Here is a 23,574-nt window from a genome sequence, read left to right as displayed (position 1 = left end):
CAGATTAAAATATGTCATTGTATGTGAGGCAATTTTTCTATGCAATAAATATAACTTTTACAGTTTAAAACATTTCTTTTCTGACACGATTTTTACCTCACACCTTAACCGCATAATATGTTTAAAAATTAATAATATCATATAAAGTGTTATAAAAGTAAGTGTCATTTTAGAAATTTTTCTGGAGAGCCCTTTTTTTTTCTTTCTGAGAGAGCGAGAAGATGAAACATCAAAATTTTCACGCCATCTATAACATGTTTCTGTGCATTGTACACTTATTTAATGAGAATTCTGAAAAATTGTAAAATACCAATCTAGGAACAATGCTAAATAACAGTTTGATGTAAAAATAACTTAACTTTCGAGAAAGCTTAGTCAGTCATTCTATTATCTCAAGTCCTTGTATTTCACTCAATGTACTTCTGAATTTAATTGTTCATAAAATATCTTTTTGCTAGATCTTAAAATTAATAATGTTTTTAATTTTTATTAATATAGGTTGCAAGCTCAAATTGAAATGATTCATCGAGTTTTGATTCAAAGTGGAGATCTTTCCAAGTATTCATTTTATTTTTTTAAAATATTTTATTCATGTTTAAATTATATATATTATTACCAGTTTTAGATAGAAAATTAATAAGCTAAATAATCTGCTTAATTTAGTTTATTAATTTGTTATTTTACACTTATGCAAATTTTCTTTCATTGTGCCAAATATTTTTCCTGTTGTTTTTTGTTGAAAAATGAATTTTTAAGCTTATTTATATCAGTTTTGTTCTTAGTCCAGCATTCATTTTCATTGCATTTGCTTCAGTTTCATGTCATTTCCTGTATGAAAATAAGGTTTATTTTATTTTGTTAGGTTACGAGAACTGTCAGCCCGTACTTTATACACAGGCAGCTGGAAACATGATGTACTTTCTCTTTGTAAAGGTATCATATTAATTGTGTTACTAATNACTTGATTTGTTAAAAATTATAGATCTAATTTATTTTTATTTTAAATAATTTTTTTTATAATTTATGATAAGGTTGTATAACCCTCAGCTCTCAAATAAGTTAGGTAAGTAAAAAAAAGTCCCACCACCTTGCAAACAAATATGACCTAGTAAATCCTGTAAAACTAGTCATGGCAATTTTACAATTTTTTTTTTAAACGAATGCCTTGTTTTACTAGTATAATTAGTAAAACCAAGAATTTTCCCATCTGTCAGCAATAAGGATATATATTTCCTCTGCAATAGATGAGTACGGACTAATTTTATAGCAGTTTTCACCATGGAAACACGTTAAAACTGGCTTGAAACAGACATTTTTTTTTAGAATTGAGACAAAAAAAATTAATTATTATTTTTTAATCATAAATTTAGTTACTCAAATATTAAGTGAAATTTTATAATGGTAGAAGGGACTGTGTCCCTTCATTTATAAAATTTGGAAGGCCTCCTCCCCCTCAGTTATCACAGTCCCTGCATATAACTATAAAAATTATAAATAAATTTATGTGAAACTAATTTATTTATTTATTTCTTTAATAGATATAATTTAAATAAAGAAGAGCTACATAATAATTTATAAAGCCATTATGAATCATTGCTGGTATGTATTTTTTTTACTAGTATCTCTCTATTTATTATCTATTTATAAATGCACAATCAGTACAGATTGATCAACATGTGGAATTAAAATATAACATTTGACAATTAACATTCATTAAAAAAAAAAAAAAAATTTTCTCAGTTTATGAAATATTTTTATAACATGTTTGTTGTAGTTATTGGGTCTTGACATACGCATGCTCATTTTGTGTCATTAACTATCAATTTATTCTGATGATTTTAGTACATAAATTTTCTTTTTTCTTCTCGCAAAAATCAAATCTTTAGTGTTGTTGTTTCTAATCCCCAAGAGGCCCATCCTAATTAGACCAATTCCGTAAGTCCAAAAATGTCCAGAAAGTCTAAAAACAGATGAGGTTTTGAAAAAACCTTGTCGATCTCAAAATCGATACAGTTTAGAATATGCTCAGGCGAAGCCTGAGCAGTCCTACATTTAGTGCAAAGTCCAAAAGTCTTTTGCCCCTGAACATACGAGAGACACCTCAAGTGACCACTTGCAAAGCAAGATAAACAAGTCTGCTGGCTTCTAGGTCCCTCAAAAAGCAAGGCACTTCTAAGTTGTTTTCTGAAATACCAACTATGCGGAGGAGGAACCCTACAGAGGTTCATAAACATTTTTTTGCACTCTGCAAAGATCTCATTGAAAGTGGAAGGTAAATCTGGCTGTAAAGATTCCAAAGAAGCATCTTTAGCCTGTGAGTCCGCCATCTCGTGTGATGGAATCCATTGGAAGTGTACCCCAAAGTCCGCTGAGAGCCTGAAGAGCATCCCCAAAAGTGAAGCCGCAGCCCTGTCTCCAACATTCATCCAGTGGCTAAGGTGTTGGATTGAAGATTTGCTATCCATCAGTATCCATATATGCTTAAAGTCAGGCTCAGCAATATTCTCAATATGTCTTAGGCCATTTTCAATCGCAATAAGCTCAGATCTGAAAACCAAGCAAAATTCAGAATTTCTAAATTTGAGACTCAATGTGTACGTAGGTGTTTTAATAAAAACCCCACTACCTGAATGACCTTCGTCGCTCATGCTGCCATCTGTGTATAGTTGTAAAGCATCTGTTGGTATTTGACTAATAGTTTCAAGAGCCATTTGTCTCATAAATTCTGGATTGTCTTTACTTTTCCTGGATCAAGATCCTGTCAACTTCCCAAGTATCTTTTTGGGAGACATTAACACACTCAATGGGGATGCTCAGTTAATAATAGCAGAGGAAATGATCTCCTAGAAGCCGGGGATGACAGATCCCTTATGTTTCTTAATGATGGCTCTTGTACACATTACTCATTCAGCTATAACTCTGCTGAAGCTCTCGATATCTCTATTGTTAGTGCTGAGTTGTATGCATCATGCCGATGGACTGTTTTAAATAGTGTGGGCAGTGATCATCTGCCAATCCTGAATTTAACATCAAACTTTCGACTCCAACTGTTAGAGAGAACTTTGAACTTTTGGAATTTTCGTAAAACTGAAATGTTTAGTTAAAAATGAAATATACTTAGTAGTTAAAAATTGATATTTTGAATTACATGCATAAAAATTTTAAGGTTTTGCATCCACTGCATATTTGCTTAAAGCTGTTGTTACTCAGGGTGGCAGTGGTAAAGTTCACTTCTATTGGATCATTATTTTTTTTAAATTTTAAAAAAATGCAATTTAATTATTTTCTAAAAAAAAATATCTATATAACATTTCAACGAACTGGACCCCACTTTGCAACAAAAAAGTACCACACACTTTAGACATGAACATGTATCTTTTTAAACCTTCAGTAAAGTGCTATCATCTATCATTCTAAATTGCATCTAAATTAAATTTTCCCGAAATAGATTCGGGTGTGAGAAAGAGATGAAGCCGAAATAAACTTCCCCCGATATATATTTGAGTATAACAATTCGGTGCACTCAAAAAAATTTCCTTGAGTAATACTCCGGCGTGACATTTTGGAACACCAGTGCTCTGCCCGAGATTATTTTGATCATGACAGTTAAAAGGTTAAATAGCTTTAATCTCAAAGATGTTCAGTTGAATGCAATAGAAATGTTGGATTGCTTAAGAATTAGATTACATAATACTGTTTGTGTTTGGTACAATATAGCTGATTCAGACTTTGGATTACATTCTATTCGATGAAATTCCTTTTTCAGGCAAAAATTTATTTTTTAGCAATAGTTTTAAAATTTGGTAAATCCTGAAAGCTAATTTTAGCATTTTTCTTAAAAAAATTGTAAAAGCAACATTTGTATATGTAGTTCAATAATGGGAGAAAACAGTTTTAACTGAATCTTCTGCATAAAATACAATTTTGTGTGTTCTGAAATAGCAAAGAAGGAAAGAAAATACTGCAATAAATTCATTGTTGCAATAAATATCATATATTGCAGTAAATTCATTGAATATTAAAATTGATATTGTTAAGAATATTACTTTGGATGACAATCTTTATCATCTAAATCCCCTGAAATAGTTATCTAAAAGGATTTATTATATTTTCTTCTTATACAAAGTTTTTTTCTTTCAATAATTTGTTATCGAAGTTTAATTTTATGAGTTAGGTCTGAGTCAAGTTAATATTTGATTAGTTAATATTTAATTTACAGTCAATATTTTATATATAATTAATAATACAGTGTTTTCACTATAACGCGAGAATCTCGCGCATAATTTTCTTTTCTCGCAATAAAAAATTATTAACACGAGAAGTTCGCGCATGCAATCAATTTCAAAATGCTTGAATTTAGGAAAAAATTTCGTATTTTGCCGTTTTGAATAAAATTCGGTTCACTTTTCTTCCTTGATCTTTCATTATTGTGAACATCGATCCTGTTATCTAGCTTCCCTATTTACCAGTATTGTTCAGAACTGGTGAGAACAGCAGAACACCCTCCCCCCGAACCCCTTTCAGAACACATTTCTCTGCAACCACGTGTTCACCCTGCGTAAGGTTTCTTCATGAAAGACGTTTACATTTTTTGTGCATAAATGTAAGATGGACAAATACCTTGTTAAGGCGACATCTTCTACTCCGTAACGGACAAATGAAAATGAAACAAATGTCGGTAGAAACGGTGAAAATGAAACAAATGTCGGTAGAAACGGTTAAAACGAAACAAATATGGATATTTTTCGGCCAAATAAATATAATAGCTGATGAAAAAGTAGATATAGAACATTTTCCATATGATGATGCTGCAAAAATATTAAATTAGAAGATGTTAAAAATGAATTATAATTAAAGAAATATTTTTTTTCCAAGTCTATTCGTGTTTTTTTAGTTTTTAGAAATCTCACTTAACTTTTTGAAATCTCACCCTATTTTTGAGAAAGGGTGAGAAATTCTCTATCATTTTTTTTCTGTAATGAAAACACTGTAATAGTATTATAATAATAATATTTAATTTATAATATTTAATTTACAGTGAGCAATATATATAAAATAACTTTTGATCTAATAATCAAACTTTCACGTATTAAGCATCAATGGTTCAAGAATCTAATCTTAAATATGCTAATTATTTATTGTGGATGATATTTCAGGTTACAAAATCAGACACAGAAATGTAATTTCTCTAAATTAACATACCTTTTTTCGACAGATACCTTTTTTCCTGATTTTTAAAATATGGGGGTAATCGCAATTTAGGAAATACTGTCCCGATAGTCTAGACAGATTCAGAGGTATATATTTTATTTTATGATCTCAAAAAAGTTGTAATTTTTAGTTTGTATTGTGAGATATTCTTGGTGGTATCCAATGAAGACACATAATAACAAAGGTATAAGTTTAATAAAACTATAAAACATAACATAACAATAACATGCTTACAGCACGTAACAAGGTTAGCGATGAACATCTATTAGGAATGGGTATATATACTCTCTGGAAAGGTAAGGCAGCGCCGCTATTCAGAAACTACAGGCTGTCGTCGTTGACTCGTAGTGATGATGGAAGATGACGTCGGTTGACATCACAACAGTTTCTCAAAAACTATGTGACCTATCAAAAACCATCTTCAAATTTTGGATTTTGTTATTTAAAATTATGCAGATTAAATTAGTATCAAAAGTTGTATACAATTCAACATTTTTTCAAACATTTGTAAATTTAACAACAATAAAAATTTAAAAAAAAACATTTTTTTAAATTGAACTAGCTTTGGATAAAGAAGATTCACGATTGTGTAGAAACTTTTTTTTATTCACATTAGCTCTGGCATTATGATAAAATTAAATAAAAAGCTGCACATTTTTGGTTACTCTGCTGACTATACTATTTGAATCATATTCTGCAGTTTGCAGCTACTGTTCATGCTTTAAGTGTTGGAAATCCTCAAGTTTGTCCAGAAAAGAAATTTATGTTTAATTAAAGAATTATTTTTCTTGATTTCATTTAAAACAATGTCTGCCCTATTTAGCTAGCATATTTACTTAAGGCTAAATCTTAAATAGGCCTTTTTTGTTTTCAATGGTTATGCCCTTTTTTTTGTACGCTATAGATTATTTAAAAAAAGAGATTATCAGTAATATTTTATTTATATTATGGATATGTCTTTTTAAATTTTTTAACATCTTTTTTTTTCTTTCTTCTTTATCGCAGGAAAGATGAAGCAATAGATCTGGTTAGACGCCCTTTAGCTGAGACTGGGCAGAATGGAAGGTATGTTTTTGCACATTTTTATAGTACAATGCAGTAGTGAAGATTTAATTTGTTTCCCTTTTATTTGATAGAATCTTTTATTAAAAAAATTATGTTAATGTATTGATACATTTATTTATTTATTTATTATTTTTTTTTTTTGAAGAAATGAAGAAAATGGTAACTCACAGTTAGTTGAAAGTAAAGGACATCGGTAAGAATTGCTATTATTATATATTTTGAAATATTTAATTCAGTAGTTATAAATATTTTAGAAAAAATGTTCTGAAATTGTAACATCACTTTATATCAAATATTTTATCTTACTGTTGTATGTATCCTAATTAGTTAGTTTATACCTATCCAAATCCTCTTTAAAATTTGTTGACCCATTTTTAAGTGTATGATGGTAAAATATCTTGTGAAATATGAACTAAAGGATCCGAAAACTGCAATTTTTCTCATCCCAATATGTAAAGTTTTTAAGTGTATATGTTTAAAATGTATGTAAATGTTTATTGATGTAACTATGTTTTATGTTTCTATATGTTTTTATTTTAAATGATTTTATTAATAAGTATTTTCTACCCTCAATAATAGAAAGAAGCTTAAATCAAAGTCCTATTCTAAATAAACACATTGTTACATCTTCAAAAGAGAGATTTAAACTCAAGAAGCATCAAACCTGAAAAGATTTTATGGTGGCTGATTTTGTATTATTTTATTTATTTATTTTTATTCACTAGTGTGGAGGCTAAAATGCTGATGATATCAACCTTCATTTTTCTAAAGGTTCCTCAAGATAGAATTGAGTTAACATTTCTTATATGCTAGTGAATTGGAAGTGTATTATTGTAGTGATACTTACACTACGTCACTCCCCATCCAGTATTTTATCTGGGATAGAATTGGATGAATAAATATCATTAGTTGATTCAGTGCCGTTTTGCGAACTATTTTGATTCATAGCTGTAACGGACTTTGAGCCCTGGTTGTGAGAGCTGTATTAAGTTGGCAGTTGTGTATGTGGTCGCTCCTGTGTTGCTTTTAGCAGTCGAATGTGTCCAAGCTCCAGTGCTGTGAGATTGAGACTGAGTTGCAACAGTGCAAGGAGGACAATATCGCTGTCGCAAATAGCTAGTAAACTGTTCAATGTGTACCATTCATTGAAGTAGGCGTGTTTAATTTGAAGTAGATGTTACTGGCAAGATAGCCATGTTCAGATTATGTTCGAAAGTCACCAATGCGAAAATTCACCTGGGAGAATAAGTGTTGTCACTTAGACGAGCTCTGAGAATGATGGCAATAGATCTTCTTTATATACAGCTCGAAAGCCTAACAGGATAGCTGTTAAGACATCTGACCAATGGTCTGTACTGTGGAACTTGAGTGTAACTTTCAAGAGTCAGGTGCCATTGTTCTATCGTCTCATTACTTTGAGGATGGTAAGGTGAGGATCAAACTCTTTTGATGCCCAATAAATGCGCTAGAGCTTTGAAGAGTTTACCCTTGAACTGGAGATCCTGGTCGGTAATTATCACTAAAGGTTATCCAAAGTGAACAATCCAGGTTTTGAAGAAAGCTTCTGCCATCATCTCTGCTTTAATGTCGGAACTGCTTGCACCCATTTAGTTAGTACATCTGTAGATCATCGTCCAGCAGTATGAAAATCCTTTAGATCGTGGTAATGGGCCAACTTAATCAAGATGTATATGGTCAAAGTGTTTGGACTTGATTGGAAAATAAATAATACTAGTGGTAGTACACTACACTAGTATTGTCAGATATATTTTCCAAAGTTTGCATAGCATATTAAAATATGTCATAATATGTTTAAAAATTAATATTATCATATAAAGTGTTATAAAAGTAAGTGCCATTTTAGAAATTTTTCTGGACTGAATTTTTTCTTTTCTTTCTGAGAGAGCGAAAAGATGAAACATCGGAATTTTCACACCATCTATAATGTGTTTCTGTGCATTGTATTCTTATTTAATGAGAATTCTGAAAAATTGTAAAATACCAATCTAGGAACAATACTAACAGTTTGATGCAAAAATAACTTAACTTTCGAGAAAGCGTTGTCAGTCATTCTATTACCTTAAGTCTTTGTATTTCACTCACTGTACTTCTGAATTTAATTGTTCATAAATTATCTTTTTCCTAGATCTTAAAATTAATAATGTTTTTAATTTTTATTAATATAGGTTGCAAGCTCAAATTGAAATGATTCATCGAGTTTTGATTCAAAGTGGAGATCTTTCCAAGTATTCATTTTATTTTTTTAAAATATTTTATTCATGTTTAAATTATATATATTATTACCAGTTTTAGATAGAAAATTAATAAGCTAAATAATCTGCTTAATTTAGTTTATTAATTTGTTATTTCACACTTATGCTAATTTTCTTTCACTATGCCAAATATTTTTCCTGGTGTTTTTTGTTCAAAAATGAATTTTTAAGCTTATTTATGTCAGTTTTGTTCTTAGTCCAGCATTCATTTTCATTGCATTTACTTCAGTTTCATGTCATTTCCTGTATGAAAATAAGGTTTATTTTATTTTGTTAGGTTACGAGAACTGTCAGCCCGTACTTTATACACAGGCAGCTGGAAACATGATGTACTTTCTCTTTGTAAAGGTATCATATTAATTGTGTTACTAATTGAAAAGACGCATGCAGTAAACATACAATTTTACAATAATTCATAATAACAGACAAAATTGTTGTTGTGAGCAAATACACACATTTAATCTTAAAATAGAAATACAAAAAAATGAAATGGTCATATTTAACTCTTATTTTGAGCAACTATTTTGATTCAAATAAATACACATCTAGTGTAGACTGCTTTTTCCTATAAATTGGAGAGTAAATTGCATTGCTCTTTACTTTATGAAGATAGAAATGTCTGCGACAGAAATGTTTGAGCAACAAATTTTCAAATCAATTTAACAAGTTTTTGCTTAAGAAATATTAAATAGAGTGCAGTAAATTTTGATGTCAGATCAACAAAAGGTATGTTGTTTCAAAATGTGTGGCAGGAGTACTAAAAATAACAGCAATTTTTTTTTTGTTTAGAAGAAAATAAGTTGTTTAGAAATGATTGTTGCCTACTCATTGCTTTATTAAAGTATAGAGTGAAAATTTTAAGAAGAAAAAAACGATTTTTTTTCCTCGTCTGTATTGATACCAAAAATAAATAAAAGTGCCTTCCTTTTAAATCTTTTCCACATTTGAGAAATGTTATGAAATATGATATTGCTCTCTTGAACAGCAGAAAAATATATTTCTCTAAAACTTTTCTTGGTGTGATAGAGGAAGGTTAGTAGTTTCATTATAAACATGTAATTTTAAATAAGTCATTATTGCAAACTTCTTGCAATATTAAGCTTTTACTCTAATTTGAAATAGCTTCTTTTTATCTAATTGTAGTTATTCAAGTGTTAAGTTTTATTAGTATTTATAAATCTTATTGTTCAATGTGCGATTAAAGCGACACCTTTGATATTTTTTGTATGATTGTGAAATTAAATTTGTTGATATAAACAAAAACATCACTGGATACTTTTCTCAAATATTTTAATATTCATGATAATATATTTTAATGATTGATATATTTTATTTTGTTCTATAACTGTTATTAAAACAAAGCTCATGATAAAAGAAATAAAACTTAATTATTATCATAATTTTTTGCTAGAGCTCCAATTTGCTTTTATTTTTTATTTCATATAATATACTTCAAAAGCATTTTCAAATAATTTTTTTTCTTATTATTTATCCATTATAGTTTTGGTAATGTTTATTTGAACTACCAGAGAGCTTAATTTTGAGGTTAATACTTTAAAACTTAAAGAAATATTCTGCATAAATACTATTTATTGTTCTTTTCTTAAAAAGGTTTGTCAATCTTAGAAGTTTACTTGAAACAATATGAAATGACTGTGAAATTTAAACATTTCTTCTTAAATGATCAATGTTTTGTTTCTAATTACTGTATTGGATTCTAAAGTTGAAATAATAAACAATTTCCTGCAATCTTTTTTGATTAAAAAAAAAACCCATCTAAATGCTTTATAAATAAATAAATAAATGCTTTGCATAGCATTTAAAACCTGTACCATAAATTATAGTATTAAGGTAAAATTTAAGTAAAGGAGTTATTGTATTTGTAGAAAAAAAACTAAAAGTGTTGGTCCATGCTTAATAGGAAAAAATTATGGATAAACATTAAAAACGAACAAAAACTGTGTAAACTTAAAATATAGTAGCACACATCAAAGTGCTGAAACTTACCCTCTAAGAAGCTATTATACTACTTTGTAAATAAAAAATTGATCCAAGCTTTAAGCAAAATTACAAGTTACTTTACATTTTCAGCAAAGGCATGGATGAATGCCTTTTGCTAACATTAACATGACCATTAAAAACGTCCCGCAGTGGACAGATCACTAAGACACGGCTCCCAGCAGATTACCGAAGTCAAGCATCACTGGCTGCGTCAGTGTGCGGGTGAGTGACCACTTGGATCAGTCTGCGTAGGGACCGAGGGTTCACGGTATTGGTCCTCGTTAAACTGTTCCACCGTAAAGTTCTCGACTTTGTGTGCAGGTCGTCAGACTACTGAAGCGGGGGTGCCATCCCCTCTGCAAAGGATCAAAATTATGATGGCATGTCTTCGGATCATCCTCAGGGATGTTTCCCAGACCATCGCCAATAGCCCATTGTGCAGCTCTAGTGCGACGTAAATAAACTACAACAACGACATTTAAAGCATTACAAAACAATCTAACAAAACATTGCAAAACAATCTAACAGAAACAGCATTCTTCTCTGACATATATGCTTTTATCTCTTGCCATGGAAGGAATTAAATTAAGAACTTTTTATTAATACCAGCAGGAAATTTTTTTACCATAGCTGCCAACTCAACTGGATTTACCAGTAGACTACTGCATTTTGCTAGTTTCTCCTGATCTACTGGTATAATAAAAATTCTCCTAGTTTTTGTACATTATAGAAAATACCCTAAAATTGAGTAAGTTTCCTAAAAAAAAATTCCTATTGAAATAGAATTTTTCCATGGATTATTGTTTGCTTGAATATTTAAATAAGTATTACTTATATATAATGAAGCGAACCTAATTTATAGAAATCAGTTAGAAACTTTTTTTATCTAAAATGTTCAGTTTATTTTTATTCAGAACTCCCTTTTTAAATTAATCAAAAAATTTTAATTATTATTTATGACTTAAATGCGTATTACTATTCAAAACTATGAATCAACATAATACACATTTCAAGCATATTTAATGCTAATCATGACTAAAAAATATTGCCGTTTTTCTTTTTTGATAACTATAAAAATCCCTAAAATTCCCTATGTGCAAAATATTAAGTATATTATCCAACAATTATCATGAAAATTTATATTTTATAACATCTACTGATTTTTTTTCTTCCTATCTATGTTGGCAGTTATGTATTACTGCATTAAAACTTGATGTTAATTCTATTTTTTTAATCAATAATTTAATTATTATATTGCTATGATAGCTTCCTTTTAAATTGAAATTGTCCACTTTTGAAATAAAATCAAAATTTAAACCTAAAAGTGTTATAGTGGGTAATATATTGAAAACATCCAATTAAACCCACTAAAATTCATCCAGGTCAAGGGGTTTCAGTTAACCCTGATCAAACATGTTAGCTGCCACATCACAAATGAACCACCTGCATATATTCAAAATGTCTTCATCAAAATGGTGAAATTTAAAAGCAGAAGAATTCAAACAATAAAAATTGCAAGAAGGTGACCTAAGGTCACAGAACTTATTGTTCAAAGTATAGATATTATTTCATCAAAAATTTATGAAGGCAATGAAGTACATTAAAAAATAAAGTTTAAAAGAAATTCATCTAAAAATATATAAAGATTTTTTATTAAATTTTGAATTGTCCACTCTTCTTTTAAATTATGTTGTGAAATTCTCATTATTAAGTGCCTTTTTGTTATTTGTTTCAACTTTATTCCAGAGGCTGTTCGGACGCAACCTGAAATCTATTATGAGCCAATCTACAGTGCTGTTAAAAATATAGCTATGAGTAAGTCATATTAAATAATTTAAATAACTATTGAACTATCATTTCTTTTCTTTTTTTTTCTTGTACTAAAAATAGGTTCTTTCTAACAGTGTGATGTCTTTCATATTTTTTAATTTTAAGGAATGATAGAATATCTCACACTTCCATCTCTTTCTTTTTATTTATTTATTCTTATGTCAAAGATTTTGTAGATACATATTGTATTGAAAGCATTTTGCTCTCTTGTCTGTTAGAAAATGTTACTGTTCAGATATGATATTTTCTTGCACATTGTTCTATGAACATTTTCTCTCTAAAAATTAAACTTTTAATCTAAAAGTTGTATAAAAAATTATTAGAGTGACTATAAAATAAAACTTTATTCATATTGTTTCATGGTTAAGCATTTATAAAAATAAAGACTTGCTAATTTTTCAAAATTGAAAAGTTTTGAATTTATTCTAATTTAATTGAATTTATTTGAATAATTTCAAATTTTTTCAAATAAAGTTAATGGTTAAGCATTTATAAAAATAAACACTTGATAATTTTACAAAATTGCTTGCTAAAATTTCCTACCTTTACAGCGGGTTAGGCACCCCGTATCCCATCTATTTTAACTTCCCTCTATGACTCTGTTTGGTGTCATCCAAAAATATTTTTAGCAAAATGAGTTGCATTTTAATCAACTTTCTTTATATTCTTGAAAAACATTTATTTTAATGAAAAAAATGAACTTTTTAGAATAAATAAAGAGGCTTTACAATAATCTTTTCTTTGGGTGTGTAAAAGCCATCTTTTTCCTTTTAAGCTCGGAGGATTTTCAATGAATATTAAACAAAAGCGGTTAAAATTGTAACTGGTTGTGGTAGGGATAAAGTACATGACAATGCATATTGACACGGAACGTGTCGGCATGACCGAGTGGCTAAAGGCACTCGCTTGGCAAGTTGGGGATCTTGAGTTCGATCCTCCAAGGTTTCCCGATTTCTTAAAAGACTATAGAAGTATGTAAACATGTATATAAGTAGTTTAAGATTTCAGTTATTATAATATAGGACGTTCTAGAACATTCTCTGATGTCATTTCTGTTTCCTGATTTAACTGTATATACGTTTATGCGTTTCAAGTGGAAACTGAAGTTACCATGTTCTGTGTATTCTAGGTGTTTGTTAATAAATCTATTATACTTACCAGCGTAAATTCTGTTCTTTCTACGCGACATTTTATATAAATAAAAACTGTTAGAATCAGCAAATTAAATGTTTTCTCATTGCTTGTTTTTTCCCCACCTTTTTCAAAAAAGTAAGTGCATATCTAATCATTATTATTGTTCTTTAATGGCACTACAGCCTAGGGTGGGCATCAGCCTGCCACACAATGTTTCTCCAGACAGCTCTGTCCTTAACCTTGATCTTCCATTTAGAGATCTTTAAAGTTCTTAAATTATTCAAGACATCATCCATCCACTTTTTTTTTTATCCGCTTCTATACAGTCCTCATTTTATCTTTACACAGAGAATTAGTACAAAGTAAAATACTCTTTATTTACTTTCATTTTCTGGAACAGAATTATGCTCATCAAACCGTATTCAATAAATCAGATACAACTGGAAATTTAGTTTAAGATTTTAACAAAAGTCTCATGAAAACGTTATGTTAAAAATTACGTATGATCTCTAAACATGAAACCTTTTATTGAAACTTCTAAATATTATTTCCTTGAAAATGTTATTCCAATTTTAAAACTTTAGAGAGAATATATATTACAATAATAGATTTATGTAATGTAATTCTCCATAAACCGCACTAGCTCTTTTGGTGAAAACAATGAAATTTGCAATTAAAACATCTCTATACCTAACCAGTAACAATTAATTTTCTCATATTATTTATTTAATTATCTGTTAATTTAAATTTTAAAAATCTATGCCAACAAAAATTGATTCATTTGTTAAATACTAGCTCTTAAGCTACAGAAAAATTCTTTTCTTTTTTTAAATTTCTGTAAATAATAAATACTTAAGTGCATATTCGTAAGTTTTGTGTTTTATTAAATATTTGTATCTAAAATTATTTTAAAGTATTTTTAAATTATTCAAGATTAAATTTGACATATTTAGTAGGTAAGTTTAAAGATAAGTGAAATGATCTTAATAACACTAAATTCCATAAAAGGCAAAGTGTCTAAGGTTCAGATTTTTGTGTTTGATTATTTATCCAGTTATGTATTTTTTAATTTTTTATATGAGATTTATTTTTTGTTATTATTTGCAGTTTGGTTCACATTATATGAAAACTGTTTCATAATTATTCATTGAATTTTAAAACTTTTATGATGCTTATGACTTATTATTAAAATTTATTATGTTTATTATTAAAATTTTCAGATTTATAATTTTTTAAAAATTAGTTATTTTTTTGAGCAAAATTCATAAAAAAAAATACAGTAAATTTAAGAAAATATATCTAGTTGTAAAATGTGTTTTTATCACCTTTTTAGCATTTCTTTTAAATTTGTTATAAAGATTTCTTTAGTTTAAGGTTTGTTATGACTATTTGCAATGGGTTTTTACATTTAAAAAAATTAGTCAAGGAATTTATAGTGTGTACATTTTCAGGTAAAATTAGCAAAGAAGCGAGACAAGAAATTATAGCTGAAGTAAAGAATTGTTTTCTGAAAGGTTTGGTTATAATTATTATTTTCAAGTGCATTAATTATCAATTTTTATGATTTTTTTTTTGTTTTTTGTTTTTTTTAGAGGGAGAATTACAATTGGAAATTTTATGTGTTATTTATGCGTTTTGTATTTAGAATTACTTAACTGCCAATATTCAATGCGCAATTAGCTGCCATTAACAATAGAAACCTTGTTGAATTTAGTAATTTGACCTTGTACTTTTACAGTAGAAACCTTGTAACAAATAATTTACAGTATATATAGAATTTAATATATATATAATTACTCTTTTATAATCTATAATATTCAAATAGCTGCCAAAAATTATAGAAACCTTAACAAATTTTCTTCTTTAAAAATAAGCATTTTCTGAATAATGTTCCTTCTTTCTTTTAATGATCAGAAATGAACAAAAAGCTCACACCCTAAATATTAAGATATTTTCACTTTTTGTCAAGGTTCTGGAAAAAATGCTAAATTTGTCACTCATTTAAAGTGTCAATTTAAGAGAAAAATATAAAATAACTTAGCAGAATATTTTTCCTTTCTTCAAAAACAGTGTGATAACTTTTTCAAATAAAGACTGATTGAATGACCCGAAGGCATCTGCTATTTTGTTCTATAATTTTTTTCCCCTTCAGATTCATTTTATTTTGCATCAGATTGTTCCATTTTTTATATTGAGAGCAGTTGTAATTAGTCACTTCTTACTCGTACTATTAAATCATCAATAAGCGTTTGGTGGTGTTATCGCCTTCTATCTGTCCTGGGCTCAAATCCTAGCTGAAACTATTTCTAAAAAGATTGATAACCATTTAATATGTTTTATTCAACTTATTATTTTTAATTAACATTATTTTTCTTAAATGGAATTTTTTAAAACAAAGTAATACATATTTATTTATAATTTTTTTTAATTCAAAATATATAGATTATTTCGAATATAATTTTGTAATTAAAATTTTTTGTTGAATTAACTGAATTTATTTTTTCATTTTGTACTAAATAATTTAAGTTTCAAATTAATTTAATTATGAAAATGTAAAAGAAAATATATTATTATACTTGTTACAAAAAAAGATTAAAAAAAGGAATAAATCGAAAAGAACTATTTATTACTTAACTATTGCTATTGATTACTTAACTATAACTTTTACTTAACTAACTATTACAAACTTAGAACTATTAACTCATTTCATTGAAAATGCAAATTTAGTTTGCAGTATATTATGATTATAGTTACTAGGAAAAAAAGAACATGCAAAGAAGATTTAAGTACAAGGATTTTAGCAATGTAACAATTTCAAGGAAGTAACAATGTCAAGGAAGAATACAGTGAAAGAAATAATATGAAACGAATATGCACAAACACTAAATTGAAATGAATAGATTAAAAGAACAAAATTAAACAAATCTGTACAATTATTTCATGTTTTTTATATATTCCATTTATTTTAAAAACAAAAAAATGGAAAAATTTATTTGTATTACATGTTTTGGTTTTAAAAATTAAACTTTGAAAAAAATTGTTAGAAAATTTTTTTTTAAATTAAATTAAATTGTTATAGTAAACCTTTTTAGAATAGAAAATTAGAGATAAAATTCAATTATCTAGACAAGAGATAAAATTTTGAGGTACATACTCCCCTTGTTAGTATGATCTTTTGTCTCTAAAAATTGTACTAGGTACATGTTATATCTTCCTGTTGAATTCTTTTTATTTTAACTTTTCATTCATTTTAAACCTACCCATTTGGCCCTTATGAAACTGATGTTTACTCTGATATGTTTCTTTTTTACTGAGCTCTGAAATTGTTAGTGTACTCATTCCAAAAATTTATTTAAAATGGGTATTAGTATGACATTAGGGTAATTGTTGTCGACATTTATCATAAAAGTTACATTTTATTATAGTACAGAGTATAGCAAAAAGTCCCGACAGCAATTAATAATATAACTTTATTTTATAACCCTCGTTGAAAAGCCGACCCAATTTTGGGTTTACGACTACCAATATTTAACTCCATAACCTTGTAATTTTGAACCCAATCCTGAAGATAAGGGAACTCCTGGATTAAGTATTGAGGGAAATTTTTCCTTCGTGAAGAACTTTTTGATGGAACCCCGCATTTGGGTTACATGTAAAGAAAAACCTCCAAAGGGACTCTAACCCATGATCCATCTACCACTGAGGATATTTTACGTCAGCACTGCAGTAAGTGCAAGCTGGGTGCAGAATTCATTCCACCCATCGCTGGGATTCGAACCTGGTTCACCTCATTGGAAGGTGAACTATACCCTGATCCCCTGAGCCACCACAGCTCAATAGAACTTTCTTAAAAAAATAATAAATTGACAAAATATAACAAATAATAAAAATATAAATTTATCAAAAAAATAATAAATTGGCAAAATATAACAAATAATAATAGGAGAAGATTTTTACTACTAAATAAATTTAGTTCTTTTCAAAGTGGCCACCTTTTGCAGCAAATCTTAAGGAAATTTTTAGCAATAGACCTCAAGTCTTCAACCTTTAATCTATCCTAATTTTCTTGAAGTTATTGCTTTAGGGAGTCCAAAGATTTGTTTGGTTTAGGGTAGGCCTTAAACTCCAAAATGGACCATACTCTGTAGTACATGAAAATGAGATTTGGTGAGTAGAGTGGCTATTCTTTAGATGATGTCATGTCCAGAAAATGTGCTTTCCATCTACAGACCAGATCCTGTCGTTTTTGGAAGTTATGAACTTGTTGGGCAGTAAAGAGCTTCACGTCAGTGAAAGGGGAACTCTCTCAGTGACTGACTTGTGGCCCGTCTCAAAATGTTTCATTACTTTTGGAGCCCCACAAGTTTTCTTCTGTGAGAAACTGAACTTATTGAAACTTGTAAACCAAGCTGCTTTTGCCTCACTGTTCGGTCACTTATTACCATTTCATGAGTGATCTTTCTCGTGGCAACCCTCGGATTTCATTTAACTTGCTTTTTGATGGCCTCATAACTATTGAAAATGTTCACCTTAAGTTTTTGTTCGCTTCATGGACCATCATCGCCAAGGTCTTTGAAATGGCAGATTACATTAAACGCGGTTTTCCGAGGCACATTAAGCAAAAGAACAATTTAACACTGTCGTTTTTCGTGTTTAAACAATTTTAAAATAGCAAATCTGCAGATCTTTTACTAAACATTGCTAAAGAAGAATTAAAAAAAAAAACAATTGGTAAGCTAAGAAATATATAATAAAAATTTTATAAGTAAAGTATTTCTCAAAAGAAATGATTACACAAATTGAAAAGAAATTAGTTAATTTCTATTCTATGATTTCTAATAATTCTTTTGCTTAAAATGGAAAAAAAAAGCCTGAAAAAAAAAACAATAGACAGAGTGCATAGCTTTTTTAAAAAGTGCTTATCTTCGATTTTCGTTTTTAAAAAGGTGCTTTCTCTTAAAGGTGCTTTTTTCATAGGATGTTTTTGAAAAGTGCTTAATTTTCCCTTTTCCAAATTGAGATTTTTCATTTACCATGTTGATTTTCGCTACTAATTGTGCAGAAAGACACCGTTCACATTGTTCTATTCAACGTTTTTACAATTAATTCCACCCCAATCTATTTTGGCGCATCGTCAGTCTGTAGCGTTTGAAAACGCCATTTGATTTACAGGATTTCAAAAATTTTAATAATTGTCAAAAACAATGCCTAAAGGGTTTTTTTTGACATGATGGTTGAAACCAGATAAAACCTTCAATTGTCAAAAACTTTCCTACCCTACCTAATTATGATATTTTTTTTAAGTGCTTATAAATATTATTTGAGTGCTTAAAAGGTGCTTATTTTTTGTTGAATAATTTGGCTATGTACCCTGATAGATAACCAAAAAATATATTTTAAAATATTTTATAGTTAAAGTCGTTGACGAAAGAAATTATTATACAAATTAAAAGAAAATTAACTAATTTCTATTCTAGGATGCAGTAACTTTGCCCGAGTTTTTTGCCGCTCCCTATAATTCATGAAACCAGGAGAAGATTAAGAGGATTTTTAAAAAAACATTTTTTTTAAAAAATTTTTCTTTATCTTGATATTTTTTGTCTAAAATTAACAAGATAGAGCAGTGATTCTCAACCACTGTGCCGCGGCACTTTTGTGTGCCGCCAAACATTAGAAATGATACAATAAAAATTATAATGCTTTTTTTTAATTATGAGTAAAGTTTAAATTAAAGAAAAGTGTATATATATAATACTTTTTATAATTTTCCACGCTTTTACCGCGTGAACATCTTAGTCGGCGATTGTATTGTCTCTGACAATCTTAAGATAAGATGGAAGTGTTTAAATTGTATATGACACAGAATTTTAAAAAATGTTGTAAGAGCTAATCATTAAAGTAAGCTATACAATTAATAACAAATTAACAAAGGATAACTAAAATAACAAATATATAAAAAGCAAATTAACAAAGGATAACTAACAAAAATTAAGCTAACAATTAATAATTAGCANTTTCAAACGGAAATAAAAGCTAATCATTAAAGTAAGCTATGCAATTAATAGTTATAAAAGTGAATTAGCAAAGGATAACTAACAAAAAAACATGCTAACAATTAATTAGCAAAAAAACTAGTTAACAAGAAATCACACAAAAATAGCAATGTAGAAAAACTAACAGTTAATAACTATAGAAAACAAGTTAACAATTAATAACTAGCAAAAAAATAAATAACTGTTACCAACTAATACAAAATTAGTCGAAAGAAATAATTATCTCTTAATAAACGTGCTTTTGTTGTACATATTATTTTATTTCACATTCAAAATTATTATCACTAACTATTTAACACAGTGTATTATAGGTAAGTAAACAACTTTTAAACTAATTTTTTTTTATTGTGTGCCGGCAAATTTCGAAATCGTTAAAATTGTGCCGCCACAAAAGAAAGGTTGAGAATCACTGAGATAGAGTATCATTTGTCATCACCACACCATTCAAAATAAAAAAAAATGAATAAAGGATTAGCTTTATTTAATGAGCACTTAAAATTTTTTAAAAGTTCTATGAATTTTTAGGTAAAACTTTTAAATAATTAAATTATTCAATTTCTAACTTCAGTTGAGTAATTTAATGCTTTATATTTTTCTATTCTTAGATTTTTTAAATGTTTACTTTTATTTTTGTTAAAAATAAAAAAACTCGTTAAAAATGCCAAAAAAACTCTTTTTCTGAAATTATGCAAAATAAAAGATATTATTCAAAAATATAAAAACTGGCAAAAGTATAATAGCAAGTAACCTTTTTGAAAATGCTGAGTGTAAAATTTTAGTAACTAATTTTTTACTGGAAAATCTTATAAATTCTAAGATAACGTTTGCGAATGATTGCTCCAATTCTAAATAAATAATGATTTTATGTTTTGCATGTTTTTAAAAATGCTGCAAACATCAATAACCAGTTTATTTCTGAAAATTAAAAGATATCTTAAACGTTTCCTCTCAGTAACCACAACCGTTTTATTGTTGAGTCTCGTTTGCAAGAAAAAAAGTCATTGAATTATAAAACACATTGTTTTGTCAATTCTTATTATGAAGATGTTTTTACAAGTATATTGATACTTATTTTCTTTTATCTTGATAGCTTATAGAATTGATAATTCTCAAATGATGTCAATAAAAAAGGATGAAATATGACTAAATATATGATGTCTGTGGCAGCTAATGGTAAGTAGTCAGATTTTCTATTTTTGAAATTCAGTTTTGATTAACCGAGATTTAAATCTTAATGGTTATTTAATGAGTATTTATATTTTAAATATGTACTAAATATGCACATTAGCTTGCAGATTAACTGGGGCAGTCAGCTAAAGAATTTACTGATTATTTTTACTTGATTATTTAGATATCGAAAAATAAACAAATAACATTGTATTAATTTAAGTAATCAAAAACTTTATTGTTGTTCCAGCAAATATTTTATTTTTATTTTAACGCATGCCTAGTTGGTAATGTGCTGGTTATTTAGGTAGTTTGTAGATTGTGTTGTTATTTTGAGACATTTTAATTGATCACCCTAGTTAATCTGCACATTGGCTACACAATTTTTTAGCAAAATTGATTTCTGCACTTAAGCGTTAACACATATACTAGATTTATGTGTTAACGCTTAAGTTTAGAAAATTATTACAATTTATTTTGCTTTTCTAATTTTTTTTTTTTTACCTTTTGTCATAGCTTGTGCATCGTATTCTGCAACTGCTGCTCTCAGCTTTATTTATTTCTGTATTCTTTCATTGTTAATTATTTTATTTATTTATTTATTAATCTTTCACATGTGATTTACCTTTTTTAATTTCTATTCTTGGAAATAAATCTTATCGTTTAATCATTGCCTTGTTTTTTTTTTTAAGTTTTTATTTATTTTATTGTTAAACTGTTTTTTGGAAATATTGCTTTTAGTGGTTTATTTGCTATTTTTTTTCATTTCCCGCTTCATTGTCATTTGATACAACCAAAGATAAAATACTGCAGCTGCCTGTTTTTTCTTCCCGTTCCTTCTTTCGGCAAATATCAGCCTTTCGTCAATAATAAATTCTACTTTTAAGCCTCAATATAAAAAAAAAAACAAAGTTAGCCACATCTGAAAAGATGTTGAAACTAACTCTTAATAAAAAGGGGCAGATAGTCATTAAAATATGTTATATCAGACTACAATGAAGTAATAAAATCCTTTCATATAAAAAGTTAGAAAAAAATGTTTGGATTGAATTTTATTATTCTTAAATGTAGCCTATTTAAAGATTCCTTATATGAAATTGATTACTGTATAACTTTTCAAACATTTAATTAAAAAATAAATAGAAGTTTTTAAAAATAAGCATTTTTATGCACATTATGTGGGTGCATTTCCATCATTTAAGAAATGGTGAGGTGTCAAATGACAAATCGGCAAGCGAGTTGCAAATGATGGAAATTTTTCCCGTGGTCATTTTATTTTATTTAGTCGCCACATGGCCCTTTATTGATAGTTGTTGTCAGATGTTAGGATCCCATGTTAAAAAAACTACTGGATCAAATATGATGCAGTTATAAATAAATCTGATGTTCTTATAAATTATAGTTTATGTCTTTTAGAAGAATGTCTTCAAAAATGTAATTTTTCATTTTATTACATAGATTATGGTATCATAGATTATGCTCTTTTTAGTACTGTGGTGATTATTTAAGCTTTGGAGCTTCGAGTTTGCAAGTTCAGATATTTTTTTTAAAGAATATTAATTTTAGTTCATTTGCAACTTTTATTTTTACTTTTGTGGCTTTAAACGCTTTCCCTATTTTCAAACATAATAAATTATTTCTGTTTTTCAAGCTAGGCTGTCATTCAGTTTTGGTGTTATGTTAACAGGAAATTTTGAAGAAAGCAACAGAAGATAATTTTCAAATAAGGTATAATACTATATTTAAGGAAGAATTTGGGAAACCGAAAAATGCCTGTTTGCTCTCCCACCCAGTGGGTAAATTTTGCACTGAAATTTCCTTACTATTCACTACTCTCCTATTAATAACATAGGGGAAATCTTTATTTATTTATTTTTTGAAGCACGAAAACTTGCAGTTAAAAGTTAGGAAAAAAGCTGGGACTGAAACTCAGAGAAATAAATGGGGTTACCCAAGGTTAGTAAAAAATATCTTTAAAAAAAGTTTAGGGAGTTCCTTAGAGGTAATCTTCATTAAGATGTGAATATATATACATCTAATGTGGATTTGTTGTTTTCATTAAAAAAAAATTATTTAATACATTAAATATCTTTTCTGTGACTAAAAAACTGTTCCAACATTTTAGTTAGTGTCTTTACAGCACTGTCTGTGTTTTAAACAAAGTTTTCAATTCATGTTTTAGCCATTGATAGTGTACTGTATTTTTTGTTTTAAATTGTTTATGTTAATAAAGAAATCTCATTCAGTGTTGAGTGGGTCGTACGGTATTAGCTTTTAAGACGAAGGGGGTTCTTAATGTTATTCGATAGTAATTAATAATGTAATAATTAGAACTTAGTGTAATGATATATATTTTTTTAAATTGCAGGCTTAACAAGATTGGTTTTGTCTGTTATTGTCTTAGTGTTTAATGAAATTGGAAACATTTTGTACTGTCATATATTTGTAAGTTTATTGTGATTTGTATAGACTCTTCTGTGTCAAGGCTTATTATTTTTTGTGTTGTGTAATAATTAAACATCTTTTCCATCTTTTGTAGTAATAAAATATTTTCTCTATTCAAGTATAGAATGTCTGATCAATACTTTTCAAGTGTTTAGTAATTCTTCAAAAAATGTTACTATTATAAAAAATTTAAACAATGCGGTGCATGGGTGTCACTCTAAAAAAAAATTCCAAGACTGAACTTACATTTTGACTAATTAACACGATCTAGCATTGTTTACCAGAATTTTCAGGTTAAAATTCGTCGTAAGGCTTACTACTTCCGCCTGATTTTTCTGCATAAACTTGGAAAAACTCACCATCCAATATTATTATTAGATGATGTTTTAAATCTA

General features: G+C 28.1%; 1 protein-coding gene across 2 annotated transcripts; it reads left to right on the top strand.

Annotated features, from left to right (window-relative positions):
• The first annotated feature begins 1,506 nt into the window (after nt 1–1,506).
• Nucleotides 1,507–23,297, top strand: LOC107446453 (enhancer of yellow 2 transcription factor). Of its 2 annotated transcripts, none has more exons than XM_043044725.2 (9): nt 1,507–1,599; nt 6,217–6,276; nt 6,422–6,469; nt 8,463–8,522; nt 8,827–8,897; nt 12,297–12,365; nt 14,966–15,028; nt 20,658–20,740; nt 23,103–23,297. In XM_043044725.2, the coding sequence occupies exons 1-8, from the start codon at nt 1,586–1,588 to the stop codon at nt 20,708–20,710; spliced, it is 438 nt and encodes a 145-aa protein (XP_042900659.1). In that variant the 5' UTR covers nt 1,507–1,585; the 3' UTR covers nt 20,711–20,740; nt 23,103–23,297. The 2 variants fall into 2 exon arrangements, with proteins under 2 accessions (XP_042900659.1, XP_042900660.1); XM_043044726.2 differs by having other exon boundaries at nt 21,251–23,297.
• The last annotated feature ends 277 nt before the right edge of the window (nt 23,298–23,574 follow it).

Source organism: Parasteatoda tepidariorum, chromosome 5 (genome assembly GCF_043381705.1).
Source record: "Parasteatoda tepidariorum isolate YZ-2023 chromosome 5, CAS_Ptep_4.0, whole genome shotgun sequence".
In the NCBI taxonomy this organism is placed as follows: Eukaryota; Metazoa; Arthropoda; class Arachnida; order Araneae; family Theridiidae; genus Parasteatoda; species Parasteatoda tepidariorum.
The sequence above is the reverse complement of the archived record's forward strand: the minus strand, read 5'-3'. Positions and strand labels throughout refer to the sequence as shown.